This window comes from Paramormyrops kingsleyae, chromosome 23 (assembly GCF_048594095.1).
Source record: "Paramormyrops kingsleyae isolate MSU_618 chromosome 23, PKINGS_0.4, whole genome shotgun sequence".
Taxonomy (NCBI): domain Eukaryota; kingdom Metazoa; phylum Chordata; class Actinopteri; order Osteoglossiformes; family Mormyridae; genus Paramormyrops; species Paramormyrops kingsleyae.
Genome location: NC_132819.1, coordinates 20,340,743 through 20,356,203, shown reverse-complemented (window position 1 = coordinate 20,356,203; position 15,461 = coordinate 20,340,743). Strand labels below are relative to the sequence as shown.

The 15,461-nt window shown below is 47.4% G+C and overlaps 1 protein-coding gene across 2 annotated transcripts; it reads right to left on the bottom strand.

Moving 5' to 3' along the window:
- Positions 1 to 9,402: 9,402 nt before the first annotated feature.
- On the bottom strand, positions 9,403 to 11,386 carry LOC111848287 (DNA-binding protein inhibitor ID-4-like). 2 transcript variants are annotated; one of them, XM_023820170.2, is made up of 3 exons: positions 10,850 to 11,386; positions 10,454 to 10,521; positions 9,403 to 10,168 (listed from the first exon to the last, which is right to left on the bottom strand). In XM_023820170.2, exons 1-3 carry the CDS (start codon positions 11,178 to 11,180, stop codon positions 10,160 to 10,162), a joined length of 408 nt encoding a protein of 135 aa, XP_023675938.2. In that variant the 5' UTR covers positions 11,181 to 11,386; the 3' UTR covers positions 9,403 to 10,159. The 2 variants fall into 2 exon arrangements, with proteins under 2 accessions (XP_023675938.2, XP_023675940.1); XM_023820172.2 differs by having other exon boundaries at positions 10,875 to 11,379.
- Positions 11,387 to 15,461: the final 4,075 nt, after the last annotated feature.

The following is a 15,461-nucleotide window of genomic DNA, read 5'->3' as shown; positions in this document are numbered from 1 at the left end:
GCCATGGGGACCTCATCCAGTAGTGAAGCATTGCAGGATTGTAAAGGGACCTCAGCTTTGTGAAAGCCACCTCGGGTTATGGTTAGCATTTAGTATTAGCCTTTAGAGTTTGGCTTAGCATATAGGGCTAGCATTTAGAGTTTGGGTTAGCATATAGGGTTTGGGTTAGCATACAGGGTTAGCATTCAGGGTTTGGGTTAGCATACAGGGTTAGCATTTAGGGTTTGGGTTAACATACAGGGTTAGCATTTAGGGTTTGGGTTAGCATATAGGGTCAGCATTTAGGGTTTGTGTTAGCATATAGGGTTAGCATTTAGGGTTTGTGTTAACATATAGGGTTAGCATTTAGGGTTTGGGTTAGCATACAGGGTTAGCATTTAGGGTTTGGGTTAGCATACAGGGTTAGCATTTAGGGTTTGGGTTAGCATATAGGGTCAGAATTTAGGGTTTGTGTTAGCATATAGGGTTAGCATTTAGGGTTTGTGTTAACATATAGTGTTAGCATTTAGGGTTTGGGTTAGCATACAGGGTTAGCATTTAGGGTTTGGGTTAGCATACAGGGTTAGCATTTAGGGTTTGGGTTAACATACAGGGTTAGCATTTTTGGTTTGGATTAGCATACAGGGTTAGGCATTTAGGGTTTGGGTTAGCATACAGGGTTAGCATTTAGGGTTTGGGTTAGCATACAAGGTTAGCATTTAGGGTTTGGGTTAGCATACAGGGTTAGCATTTAGGGTTTGGGTTAGCATACAAGGTTAGCATTTAGGGTTTGGGTTAACATACAGGGTTAGCATTTAGGGTTTGGATTAGCATACAGGGTTAGCATTTAGGGTTTGGGTTAGCATACAAGGTTAGCATTTAGGGTTTGGGTTAACATACAGGGTTAGCATTTAGGGTTTGGGTTAGCATATAGGGTCAGCATTTAGGGTTTGTGTTAGCATATAGGGTTAGCATTTAGGGTTTGTGTTAACATATAGGGTTAGCATTTAGGGTTTGGGTTAGCATACAGGGTTAGCATTTAGGGTTTGGGTTAGCATACAGGGTTAGCATTTAGGGTTTGGGTTAGCATATAGGGTCAGAATTTAGGGTTTGTGTTAGCATATAGGGTTAGCATTTAGGGTTTGTGTTAACATATAGTGTTAGCATTTAGGGTTTGGGTTAGCATACAGGGTTAGCATTTAGGGTTTGGGTTAGCATACAGGGTTAGCATTTAGGGTTTGGGTTAACATACAGGGTTAGCATTTTTGGTTTGGATTAGCATACAGGGTTAGGCATTTAGGGTTTGGGTTAGCATACAGGGTTAGCATTTAGGGTTTGGGTTAGCATACAAGGTTAGCATTTAGGGTTTGGGTTAGCATACAGGGTTAGCATTTAGGGTTTGGGTTAGCATACAAGGTTAGCATTTAGGGTTTGGGTTAACATACAGGGTTAGCATTTTTGGTTTGGATTAGCATACAGGGTTAGCATTTAGGGTTTGGGTTAGCATACAAGGTTAGCATTTAGGGTTTGGGTTAACATACAGGGTTAGCATTTTTGGTTTGGATTAGCAGACAGGGTTAGCATTTAGGGTTTGGGTTAGCATACAAGGTTAGCATTTAGGGTTTGGGTTAACATACAGGGTTAGCATTTTTGGTTTGGATTAGCATACAGGGTTAGGCATTTAGGGTTTGGGTTAGCATACAGGGTTAGCATTTAGGGTTTGGGTTAGCATACAGGGTTAGCATTTAGGGTTTGGGTTAGCATACAAGGTTAGCATTTAGGGTTTGGGTTAGCATACAAGGTTAGCATTTAGTGTTTGGGTTAGCATACAAGGTTAGCATTTAGGGTTTGGGTTAGCATTTATGAGTCACAGAAGTTCTTCAGCTGTTTCAGCAATTTTAAGGCGAGGCCTGTAAACAAAGGCACAACTTTCATCTTGTGGCTTGGGGACTGAACACTTTATGACTCCAGCTGCCCAGCTCTCTTCAACTTGTTCAACTCCTGAACCCTTTTTAAATAAACTGCTCTGTGCCTGGTCTCCTATCATTAGATAATGACAGCTTTACTGAGGATAGTTACTGGCATGGTTAGGGCAAAGGACAGCTAAAGGATCTTACAGATTATCTATTATCTAACTGCTCTGCCTCCATGTGGTTGTCAGGAGGCTATTTCCGTCACAGGTTATGGGTCCCTGCTAGCTCTGTAGCTCCATAGCTCTGCGCCCTGATGTCTACATGGGGCTGCATGTCCTTCACCACACCCATGGAGCTGCTGTCTCCTCTCTGCTTCACAGCTGTTGAGTTCCAACTTCAAAGTGTACAGAATGTTCTAGGAAATGGGCTAAAGACACCGGGTGGCCCAATCAAAGAGAAAAAAGCCAAAATAGCAACATAATAGCAGTGAGAAATACGTCTGGAGTAAATTTAAAATGTGGTGAACTTAAGCTTTCAGGAGAAAGTTTATTCATGTTTTATTTTTGGAAGCAAGTCTTTGGTCAGCAGGCATGTTGGGCCCCTGAAGGTGAGTTACTGAGGAACCTTCTAACTTGTTCCACACGTCCATTACCATGGTAAAAAAGCATGCAGCTTTATCTACAGTGTCCACCCCAGGAGGAATCTCACATCTGGGGGTGCAAAGCTTTCTCCGTATTGCTGCCCTATAAAATTTAAATGAGAGAGTAATTCAGTGTTATATTTTGATAAGTGGCTTCAGACATTTGTGCCACGATAATGGAAGTCCTGCTGACTGGACAGGAAAATGGCATCCTGCCCACACAGCTCCGTCTGTCCTTTGCAGGTCCTGGACCCTTGCCTGCGACTCCACATAGAAAGAAATGATCAGTTTTCCTTGATCTCTGCGATGGCGGGAAAGCTGGCGTGGAAAGCAGGCCAGCAAGCCATCAGGCATCGTGCTGACCGCAGGAGAATGCGTCGTGGGTGGGGTAATCCTGAAGGATTAGAGCCCAAGCAGGTGGAGTTGCTCAGACCTGAAGCATGCTGGGAATCTTGGAGGAGGAGCCTGCACTTAGAAGGGAGCTGATAGGCCCTGGGATGAGTCAGTTAAAACTTAACACCCATCATCGGGGGTCACATGGCACACTCTGTGGGCTCACTTTACCGCAGAGAAGCTGAGCTGTTGTCTGTGTCAGTTTACATTAGACTCCAGCTGAAATCTTATACATACAGTCATCATCAAAAAATGCTCTGCTGGGTTGTTCCACAGTGGCTCAGTGGGTGGCGCTGTCGTGTCCTGCCACATGGGCTGGGGCTTTGAAAGCTGTCTGAGGATTTCCACCTGCCTTCCAAAGGCATGCAGGAGGATTAGCCCTCATCTCTGATTTACATCACCTAGTGTGCAGCCCTGTCTTTTGCTGCCTGGGATGAGCTTCAGCCCCCCCTGTGACCAACCCTGATCAGGATAAGAGGATGGATGGATGGATGGATGGATGATAAAATGGTCCTGGTAGGGCATGTACGTTTCCTCAGATCTGTAGTCTCTTTGACACTCAATTGACCTGAGAGCAAGTGAAATGCACAGGACTCATCTGTCCGGCTAGACAGATGAGCGAAGTGGCAGCAAAATAAACTGGGGAGCATCATCCTGCACTGCTTTCTCATTCAAGGGGGCTCTGTTCCAGCCTCCAGTGAGCGGCTCAATCACTGCTTTCTCATTCAAGGGGGCTCTGTTCCAGCCTCCAGTGAGCTGCTCAATCACTGCTTTCTCATTCAAGGGGGCTCTGCTCCAACCTCCAGTGTGCTGCTCAATCACTGCTTATTTTCATTTACTCGAGTCCAGACAGAACTGACTCTGAAATTCCACCACTGGACCTTTAGCCCAAAGTGCTTTGAAAATGTGATCAACCTGATGATTGAGAAGACCATTTTCCTTCATAAGAAATCCCCGTGTTTGCCCCCGAGCCCGGTGAGCGTGCTCGGATTAACGTGTCTCAGAGCGTGAATCGGTGTTTACAAGGATCAAAGATGTTCCCTCTCAGGGTGTGTGAGCAGGGCCATGCTAATGAGCCCCGATTAGCGCTGCTCGTGGACCAGCTAATGCCGGCTAAGGACTGCGGGAGCCCTGGGAGGTGAGGCTTGCTGGGCATGGTGTCACATGACCCTCATCATGCCGTTTCTGCCCTTCGACGCTGCAACAAGGTGTATGTTTCACCTGATCCTCAATGTGCAAGCAGCTGTGCAAATCAGACTTACTACAGCCATGAATCATGAGTCAAAAGCTCCTTAGTGACTTTTCTTATATGCTCAGACAGAGAAAAGTGCACCTGAGAGTTTTCACAAAGGCTGTTCGAAACCTTTATTGCCTTTGGCGGCGAGAGGCTTTGCCCTCAAGTGCAGGAGGACATTTCAATTAGATTTGCACACAGAGCAATCCTGCAAACAAGGTGTTATGCTGACACTGCCAGTTAGGGTGCTGAACATACCCAGGAAAGGGTGTGATGGTGAAGTTCTGAGCCCAGGACAGTGTCCAGTCGCTTCTTATCTTTCCCAGTACATGTCTGGATAAACAAGTAATTCACAGTTCTGCTTTCTGTGAGTCACTGGGGCTTGAAACCTACATCCCAGAGGGCCCAGTTCACACCCAGGTCGGGGTTGGGACTCGTATGAGTAGCTGAAGGATGCAGATGTTGAATTTTTGAGATACTGCAGTGGAATTCCTTCTACTTATGTAACACATCTTAGCAGAGCTTTTTTGTTGGATGTTATAAAATACTAAAACGTGAAGAGACGTATTGGACATGGCAACGAGTGAATAACTGGACAGCAAAAAGCAGACTTAGTCATGTGTTAACGAGTTTTAACAGCATGGGAAGACAAATGTTTGGTTTTCACATGACACCCTTTGCATAATGGAAGTCAAATTATATACTTAAAATTCTGAAACATTTTAAGTGAAAGCTACATTTTATTTTAAAATGACTCAGTAATTATAATGTACATTTATTGTCATGTTAGTTGTGATACTCAAAAAGTCTTTCTTGGTGTCTGCAGAATCAAACCGCGAATGACCTCTCAGTCAATGGCAAGTATCTGGAAACCCACTCTGAAAGTTTTCCAAACAAAACACTACGTAATCGTTATGTATTCTGGCTCGAAATGCATAAAATTGCACTAATTTCAGATGTTTGGCACGTGGAGGGCATTTTTATAGACGAGACACTAAACAATGTAAAAATTCAGACAAAACAAAATTTGCCCCGTCTATCTGAAAAGTGAATGTTATTTACAAGACACGATTAATTCATTCCCCCGTCTTCCCGAGCTTGTCGTACTTATAAGAATGCACTGAATTGTTTTTTCAACAGATTTATACATACGAAGGAAAATTCTTCGACGAATATCTTTTACAAACATGCATTAATTTTTAGACAAAGCGGTGCTAAGACTAAACACAGCATTGCGAAGCAATTTAACCTTAACCCGTCTAAACAGAGCGTAAGACAAACCTGACCACCAAATGCTCTTTGTGTCCAGCAGGTGGCAGCAGAACACTGCTTTCTATAACCTCAAAATATTGCTTTATTAAAAACGGTATTCTGTAAATGGCCAATTGTGGGCATGCATATATGTCTGTGTCTTACTACACTAACTAAAGTATTTTTGTCTTTGAAATTCACATAAAGGAACTGTTCCTATTTTCTGAAGAGCACAGTCAGTCACACTGTCTCATTGTGATACAGAGTCACCGAAATTAATGGCTGTGCTTCCAAAGTGCAGGGTGGAAAATTACTGTAGAACTGAAGCCTCCAAAACTGTACGATGACGGCCTAGTTTTTATCCTTTCAGCCTGACATCTGCCTCATTTTACAGCCTGAATTAGCCCAGGGCAAATTGCTGGCCATTATTTTTCACAAGGTGCCGGAGCGTTCTGCTCTGCAGTGAGGATGCGATAATGTTAGTCAGAGCCTTGCCACCTGCTTGCCACCTCTGCTGCCTATTCTAAGTGCGGAGCTCAGCTGTTAAACTATCATGCCACCAGGAACAGAGGAGAAGAGCGAGATTTGGCCTGGAAGCAGATGGCCAACATGTCCAGTGTTTCTCTACCTTTTTAGTAAGTTAGAACTCAGAGAGTGCAGTAGATTCAGTCAGCAGTTCACCACAAAATGGAAGGCGGGGAGGCAGAGTGTCAAAAACAGGAAAGATGAGGGGTTGAGTTGAAAATCATGAGTAATCTCACTGAATTGCTGTTCCTTTGCACTAAATCTACATTTTGAATAACAATTTATCATTTTGCATAATAAATATGACTGAAACAATATTTGCAAACTAACTGATTAAACATCCTCTATATGTACTTCAGGAGACAAGGCTTCATCCTGGCCAATCAGACCTCACGTTTTCCGGGAGAAGCTCTCTGATTCGCTGCAGTGCACTTAAGTACCCTCCCTAAATACCCAGGCCCGCCTCTCGCTCTACACAGTGAAGTGTCCCTGCTCCTCAGTCCTCTCGCTGTCCCACAACACGCTCATGACCACCTGAAGCCCTGCTCTGACCTGTAACCAGAGACAGGAGGGTTACTGTCCCTTTGCTCTTTTGTTGAATGTTCGTGCGGCCTGAGGTGATGCAGGTGCCTCATATCTGTTACACTTCCAGGTCCCGCGGTGGTACAGGGGAGATGTGAGGGACACCATGACCTGGCTGCCGGGCTCTGCGGCCTGTCGACCTCACACCAGCCCCTCACCCCCATCCTGACGTGACCCTGATCTTCAGCAGCCGGTGAAATCAGGGATCTTTCTGCAGCCTGATGTGGCCTTGTGGTCGAGGTGATGAAAATCCTTTGTTTCCCGAGCTGGTGGGGACCCTGTGCGTCTGTCAGGTGGCTGTTGTCCTCGTCCTTGTAGAAAAGGGTGGGGGGGGGGAGTCTTAGCTACGGACCCCCCCAGCTATTACTCCAGCTCCTGCCCGTCGTTCTGGCGGCCAGGCCCAACCAGCTGGCGGGGATATTACAGCCTAATTGCTGTGTACACAGAGGCGGGCACCTGGCCTGACTGTTTACACTGTGCCATGCACCTACACCTGAGGCCCAGGGGGGCTGGCGTGGGGCAGGGGTGTAATTTCAGCCTCTGGACGGCCTCAAGGGGTTATTGTGCAGATGAAGGAGGCCCAGATTCAGGCACCCACACCTGTGCCACAGAAAACACTGCTAATTAATCACCGCAGCAGAAGCTAAAGGAGAATAACAGCAGCATAAAGGGATTTACTCTCAAGCCACACAGCTACACATCAGAAGGAAAACCTCCAGGAATGTTAACCTGGAATCCTTTATTGTGGGACAAAGCGGCCTGCTTGTGTTTAATCATCAGCGGAAAGTGATACAGGGTCTCCAACCTAAAACCAGTAAGGCCACAAGGGCCAAGGAGCGTCACTGAGATGAGATCTATTTGCATCCTATGTTCAGTCTTCATTAGAAGGGTGGGGAATGAATGGAAGGAAGGATGTCATGGTCGAAAGACACTCTGCCGCTTTTGTCAAACTAACAGGAAGCATCTAAAGGGCAATTGGACCTGCCGCTATTCGATTATGAAACAGCTAAACAGACCAAACTCTGCCAGCTGATAAGCTCATGAGCGCCCCCTGCTGGATCGGGCAATGTACAGATTCCAGACAAAGAGTCACTTTTCACTCATGTGGAGGTTTCTACCATCAAGCTGTGAAAGAATGGCATACACAGAAAGAGAGTAAACTTGACAGAGAGAAAGAGGGAAATAGAGAGAGAGAGAGAAAACACTGTATAGGGAGAGAAAAAACACCACTGCAGTAGCATTCAATCTTAGGAAAAGATGTCAGGAAATACTATAAAATGACTTTTAAATCATGAAGGAAAATGGAACTGCAAGTAGAGAAGCATCATCATCAACCATTTATTAATTCACTCATTCATTAATTTTCCACCACTTATCTAGATTGAGTCGCATAAATTAATTCACTTCTTGTCCGCATTTCTGCAGACATCAGCGTTTTCCAGACCACCCGGCAAGAAAACCCTGAGATAATGACCTGGCCAATAACAGAGCAGCGAGGCCGCCCGTGGTCTCCCCGTGACTGCCCGCTTCACTCTCCGCCCCTGCAGCTCTGCCTGGGCGACCCTAACAGCCATCGTAGCTCACTGCACAGCACACTGACCAACTGCACAGATAATGAGTCCACGGACCGCAGTTTGGGGCCAGCCCTACAGGGGGCGCCGGCGAGTAGCGTTAGAGACGAATATGGGACTGGTTCTAAGGCTGGATGTGCAGCTGGGGCCTGACACGTGGAGTATGAACGCAGTGTTAAGGTTACAGGATAAAGAGAGCAAGCGGATTTGCCTTCATCAGGGACGCGTCATCTGATAGGTGCCAAGCCACCATCTGGAGACGGGAAGCAGAACTGACACCTGTAAGACGCCACCGAGAGAAACAGCGTGACCAGAAGGTAGAAGCAGGTAGACAAAGGTTGCGGTTTATGTCTGAACCATGACCGTGGACCAGAAAGACCCTCAGCAGCATCTAGCAGCCAGGTCCTGCAGATTTGTCCGTACAAGCTGACAGTAGCTGTGCTATGTCACTCCAGGTGCTGAATGTATTAATGTATCTATGTTTAGGCCCATCGTCTTCACAAAAACTGGGAAACACGCGAATTCCACGAGTGAATGCCTTAACAGGTAAAATACTGAAATGTGTCTGTCAATAATGCCCACCGTGTTGGTGCATTTCTGACTTTACAACTGGAAGTTCCTGATTCGTTCAATTATCAAACGTCTTCCTGCTGGTTCCGCTCCCCCTCATCTCCCACCCCAGCCAGTCAACACGCGACCAGAGAGCGAACAAAGCCGCTGATCTGTAGGGGGTTTCTCTGTAAAAGTAAGTCAAATGAGCGGCGTGGCGACAGCAAAGCCCCAGAGATTAGTTCATTAACACGGATCCTAACATGCTTACAGCCTTAAGCGAAAACCTCCTCACTTACACAGACAGAAGACTACAAATCATCTGCTAAAAATATCCCAAGAAAACCAAACTGTGTTCTTTATAAATCATCTTTACAGATCCTCTAGAGGACCCGGTAGCACCCGAAAGTACCAAACGTCCTCTCCTTATTAATATCATTTGATATGCGCACTGGATTCATGTTGGAGTAAGCAAAGTAGAGAGGGACCAGCTTGGGCCTTAATCAAGGCTTCCTGTAAAGATGAAAGCATGACGTGTTTACGCACACCGCGGACAGCATTCTGCAAAGTGCACTGTTTAGGTTAAGGAGTCATCTTCATCCTCCTCTTCATCATCATCATCATCATCATCATACTGCAAGGTTAACAGGCAGACGCTTCCCTCCGATGAGATACGGACACTTTTTAAACCTGTCCCCTTTCCATGAATATCGCTGCTTAAAATGAACACAAACATGACTAATAAACACACATATAACACCACAATGAAGACAACATGGTTTTATTTGCAAAATATAGCAGAGTAATGAACAGAAAAAATGGCACAATATAGAGTATGTGAGCTTAACACGGCTATCAAAACGACAGCAGTCAGTTGAACATGTATGTACCGTAACATAAACAATATTAACATGTCGACTATATACAACTCGCTGTTAGAACTCACGGCAAACGTCACAGTGTGAAATAGCAAAAAACAGAGAGTAAAAACCCTGTAAAAGACACACATCCCTCCCAAAAATACAGGGGACAAAGATGTGCAGTAAGAATTGGAAACTTTGGACCAGGTGACATTTAAAGCTGATAGTTTGACCTGCTCTGAGAAAGCAGGCGATGCTCTTAAGATGCGCTTTTTTGGGTTCGATTTTTTTTGGACGATCCGTACTGAGACGTAAAATGGCGGGAAACCCACGGCAGCCATAAGGTAGTCTACGTCTCACGAGGGAACACAGTGAGCCTCACCTGTTTTAAACAAGTCAGCGAACGGTGTCCTTCGATAAAGCTGTCAGCGTTAACTTCGTCTCTTAAAGGGATCCTTTGTTATCGGTTAAATGCCCATGAAATTATCCAGCACATATTCAAAGTGGAGTCCCCCCCCACCCCCCCCGGCCCCGCGACTTAGGTTTTGGTCATATGTTTGGCTTGAGTCAAACTCGTCATCTGGTTCCATTTTACTTGCCCAGACCACCAGGCCGCACTCTGTCACCAAGTCTCGTGACATCTCAAAACTCCCGATCAGCTTTCAGGACACCTGTGACAGAGGAACGATCACATATAAACAGCTGATATAGACCAAAGAAACCCCCTCCCCTTAAAAGCCCGACGGGCCACTCAGGACTAGTGACCCGGGGCAAGTGAGAAGGGCGCCATCTGCTGACCGGGGCCAGCAAATGACACCCAGATAAAGCCCACCTTAAGAAAGGGTGAACATTACAGAGCAAAGTCCGAGTATACACGCTGTCTATTAGGATCAAAGGTGAAAAACCTCGTGACTTTTTCAGCGTGATGTTTTTAAGCATTTGAATGCGGCCCTCACCATTCTGCCGCGCTTGGGGTACATGAAGCTGCCTCTTCCTGCTTCTGGGCTATGGATGCAGCCGGAAACTGAAAACAGTAACATGGGAACATTAGTCCGGGGAAAACGGACGGAGGAGAATTAACAAAAAGCGAGAGAACCCCAGGCAGCAGCGGCGGCGGCGCCCCCAACAAGCGCCAGGGCTCCGTGCACACAGGACCCTGTACGGCTCTCACCACCTTGCACACTCAAGCACAGAAATGGCGCTTTTAAATAAAAAAAAAATGTGGGAATGCAGAGGAAGCCTTAACTGCTTAACAACGTGAAAACCCATTTTCCCATCTCATAAAGACATTTCCCCCGCAGCCAAAGACGAGGATAGCCGGTTAGACGGACGGAGGGATGCAGATACTGCACCTGTAACCCCGGTGCAGAGGCTCACCTGCCCGAGGTTGAGCGCCGTCAGCGGGGTCCGTGGGGTCGCGGGGGTCCCCCGGCGTCGGCGCAGCATCGCCCGGTGCGTCTCCAGCGCGCTCTGCAGCTCCAGGATGTAGTCGATGACGTGCTGCAGGATCTCCACGCGGCTGAGCCTCCTGTCCGGCGGGATGGTGGGCACCAGGCGCCGCAGCCGGCTATAGCAGCCGCTCATGTTGCCGCGGAGCCGGTGCGTCGCGTCCCCCCAAGCCGGGGGCAGCGCGTCGCAGGCGGCGGAGACGCCAGGGGGCCGCGCCGGAGTCAATGCCTTCATCGTAAAGACTGGACCGGGTCCGGTAACGGAGAGCCAGCGAGATCTAATGACACACAGCCTGTATATAAATATAAATATACCATCCAGCCTGTGCCTTAATCCCAACAACCACCGCTATCCGGCTATAAAACACCCAGCGCGAAGCACGACTCCCTCACAGCGCCCCGCACGGCGTCAGGTGCCGCATTAATACGGAGGGAGGCGCCGCGGCTCAGTGAGGCGGGTCTCCGGTGGGCTGCCGCTGCGGAGGAGGTCCGTCCTCCCGCAACACCTCGCCCAGGGCATAAGCGTAAGGTAAGGGACCCCGGGCGAGGGTGCACAGGGAAATATCTCATTCTGATTCCTTACACACGGGCCAAGCAATCAAGTTATTTAGGGGTAATTTATTTAAATGTATGTATCTGTAATATAGAATACAGATTATTTATTGTACTGCCAGCGTCAGTCCATTGTCCACAGAGCAGCAAACGTTTTATTACAAAAACATAAATATTTCTTCAGATATAATTACCAGATTCAGATTCAAAATTCAGAGTAAATTATATGAAGAAATATGGAACTCTGCAGATGGGTTATTGTGGAGCATCTGTTTTTGTTTGCTGATTACTGTAATTCCTGTAAATGTCCTGGATGAATCAGGCTTGCTGGTGTTTGTCCATAGAATGTGGGTTTTAGCAAACAGCAATCCCCAGAACCATTATCCTAATCATCCTCTACAGATGATGTAAAACACAGCAACGAGACATTAAACTGACAGCATAAGCTGCCGGATGCATTTCAGGGGCCTGATTTTTGGGACGGAAAAGAGGACCGGTGTCTTCACTGCTTCCCCATTCCCCTTTCACCTTTTTCTCGCAAGGGGCCGAGCGTCAGGGCGGCCGCGACCTCATGACCCACTGGCCTTGAAAGGAGGAGCCTGACTGATCTTGAGATCTGACCTTCCAGTCCAGCCCTGAAGACAGTGAGCCTTGTCTCGCCATCTCTGTCCGTGATCAGAGGCAGCTGAGTGACCGGCTGATCAATAGTAGGGTGACCAGATAATCCACGTCATCCCGGACACCTTGAGCTAGGACAGCATTTGTAACCTACCGTTTCAATTAAAAGGACCTGGATTTCACTTGAGCACTGAGTTCTTGCTGTGTGCTGATTGGTCAGTCTCCTGTAATCATGCACGTGTCACTAATGTTAATGTGAAACAGCTGGATGAGTCTTTCAGTCAAGGAAACAAACCAAAGCACAAGAAGAGCTGAACTATTTAGCCGAGCACAGGAGCTTTTCAGTTTGAAAGTCATTTGTAAAACCCGAAGTAGCTCAAGGTGTCCGGGATGAAATGGATTATCTGGTCACCCCAGTCAATAGGGAGAGACACAATGTCTGAGACGAGCAAACAACCTGATGCTCAGTTTCTCCATCTGATGTCATTTGACCAAAGTCTGCTGAGAGTCACATTCTGTTCGCTGTCTTTAGACTCGTACTGCGCTGTTGTGACTGTCACTACAAACGACCCTCTTCTGGCAGGGGCTCTGATTCAGGGCGAGAGGCATCACAGCAGATTGTCTCTCGCCGTCTTGTTTTCTTGCTCCGATGATGTGTTTGTTAGCCTAAAGTAACTGATTAGTGGGATCAGCTGGCTCTCAGTAACCTGACTGACCACAGTAGGATGCATCTCATGCTGACTATGACGGCCATATCTTGCTGTGATATTAATTCCTCTGGACAGGCTGATTATATCACATATTAAGCAGAGCGTAAACATACCTGAGTACAGTCAGATCCAATTTGAGGTGTTCGCAGGCTGGGCTACCCTCAGCCTTCACACCAGGGCCTGGGCCGGCAGTACTTAGTAAAGATGGACACTCTTGGGCGAGGTTTGCTGGTCATGTGACACTCGGGGCATGCTGGTCATGTGACCTAGTCCCCACTGGAATGAACGGGGAGGAGAATCAGACTGCGCACCAGGACAAACTAGACTGTCCAGTGTAAATAATCTGCTTGTGTGTCTGGTCAATGCAGTAAACTGCGAGGTAGCACGAGATTTCACATCGGTCTGCCATCCTGCTCAGGTGGGGTCCTGAGGCACACAAAGAGGGGCGGAACCCCGCCTCTAGGGGCTGTCCGTCCCCCCGCCTGCCAGGGGCTCCCCATCAACACACCTTCATTCAGTGTAATTAATGGCAGTACTGTGGCAGATGGCCTGTTAGCAATTCAGCCAATCATGTCCCCCTTACCAGCGGGGGGCTGAGGGGGCATGGAACCCATCATGCTCCGAGGTGGAACGCATGCTGCTGGGCAACGGGGGTCCTGAACCAAGATACACTATATTAGTGCGTATGGCACCATTACACAGTGTGGCAGTGTGTTTGGCCTTTATTATGTTCCAAATTAAACCCATAACACTGGCAGCATCTCTGTCTCTCTATCTCTGTTCCCGTTTCCGATGTCATTATGTGACGACGGGTCATTTATTTCCCAGAAACTGGGGTTGAGATTTTTCCTTTTCCTGACCTTTAAGATAAAAACTCCATGCTGACAAATAGTCGCCCACATATTTAAAGTTAGAGTTCATCATCCTTTTCCCAAACTTCTTTTTTATAATCACTCAACCTGCCTCTGCATCTCTGTGCTTTTAGGATGGTAGGAGCAATCTCTGCACCTCAGGAATGGCCATCAAATTAGCTAATTACACCAGTACAATTAGAAGTAATTATGTGACAGGAAGATATGTTTAGTTAATTAGTTTTTCCATGCTTACAGCAAATAACTGTTCCAAATGTTCCCTGGTGATTAAATATTTCAGATGCTTATCTGTTTGTGATGAACGGCTCGCGTGCTGCTGTTTGGCTTCTCTGCCGGCTCCTTTGCGTGATGAGCTCCTGCTTCCCATAAACGTGCTTTCAGTCTCCCATCACGTCTCCCATCACAGGTAGGAATTCCTGGTAATCATGGGAAGACGAGCTGTGGTTTGTGCAGTTCTTACTTGAGCAGTTAGAGGACAGAAACCTTGAAGCGGAATTAAAATCCTGAGAGTAATCGGTGGTGTTTGAACCCTGAGGTGTCCTGAGAATGTGCATCATTCTCTAGTCATCATATGGCCAGGTTTGGGGGGGGGGGGGGGGGGGTCCTTGCCCCTCCTCCACCTGCCCCATCTACCCCTGCCCTGCTGTCCTTAGACCTGTTTACCCCGGCTGTCATATTAGCTGTTTATCTACCCTGCAGTGACTGACTTTAAGATGCAGTGTTGCACCTCTGTGGACCCAAGGTCAGCTGTCACTCCCAGCCCCCACCTCGCACCTCCCTACTTCACACCTGCTCCCCTTATCCAGGTCAAAGTTCTCCTGTGTATGGAGGCTCGATAGACTGAGCCACGTACACAGGCAGAGTCAGTCGTGCACACAGAATTTACCCTAGCACAGTGCTTCCCAATCCGGTCCTTGGGAACTCAGATACAGTCCACATTTTTGCTCCCTCCTAGCTCCCTACCGGAAGCAAAAATGTGGACTAACAATGAGCTCGGAGGGAGCAAAAACGTGGACCGGCAGTAGGTTTTCGAGGACCGGATTGGGAAACACTGGCTTAGCATATACCTGAGCACATATCCGAGCATATATCTGAGCATATAATCGAACATATACTCGTGTATTAGGCCAATATGCTCACCCTCAAATCCAAGCAGCTTGTGTTACACAAACACACATGCTGAAACTCCCCAGGGTGCCCCTATGCTAATAAGCTAATGTGAGCTAGATGCAGTGTTAATTGAGATGGTTACAGCCCCTGGAAGGCTGGCAGACGTTTCCATGGCGTCGTGAGGGAAGCCCATGCAGAGTGATGCTGGGCCGGACGCCAGGGCGGCTGGCTGGCTGCCCCGATCCCACAGGTGCTGGGGAGTCCCGGACGCTCATTTCCACATTAAAGCGTATTTCCAGGAGACGGAGGTTTCGGCCCCTTAAAGGCTCTGCAGTTCATCTGTGAGATGAGCAGGGCTGAGTCCTCAAACCCGGTGCCAATATGGCCCCGGTTCCTATACGATCAGTACCTACTGGATCACACCGCAACGCAGATTTCGGCGCCACTTAAATGCCTGAGCCGTCGATCGAAATATTTGCCCTCTAGTGCTCCGGCAACGGAATAATCACCGCACCCCACGTTCCTTCGCGAGATAATATTACACTTGCTCTGATGTTAGCATCATTAGCTAGTAGCTACCTAAAACACTGTTAAAATTCCTGAATCTAAATGGTCTACAATGTGACTGTATTTCATTCGAAAGGATTCGAACAC

What these genes read in the sequence shown, in the direction of transcription:
- LOC111848287 (XM_023820170.2), bottom strand. Translation starts at nt 11,180, where the DNA reads ATGAAGGCATTGACTCCGGCGCGGCCCCCTGGCGTCTCCGCCGCCTGC. An exon ending in CCTCTGCACCGGGGTTACAG is followed by an intron (nt 10,522 to 10,849) that starts GTGCAGTATCTG and finishes TACTGTTTTCAG; the next exon opens with TTTCCGGCTGCATCCATAGC.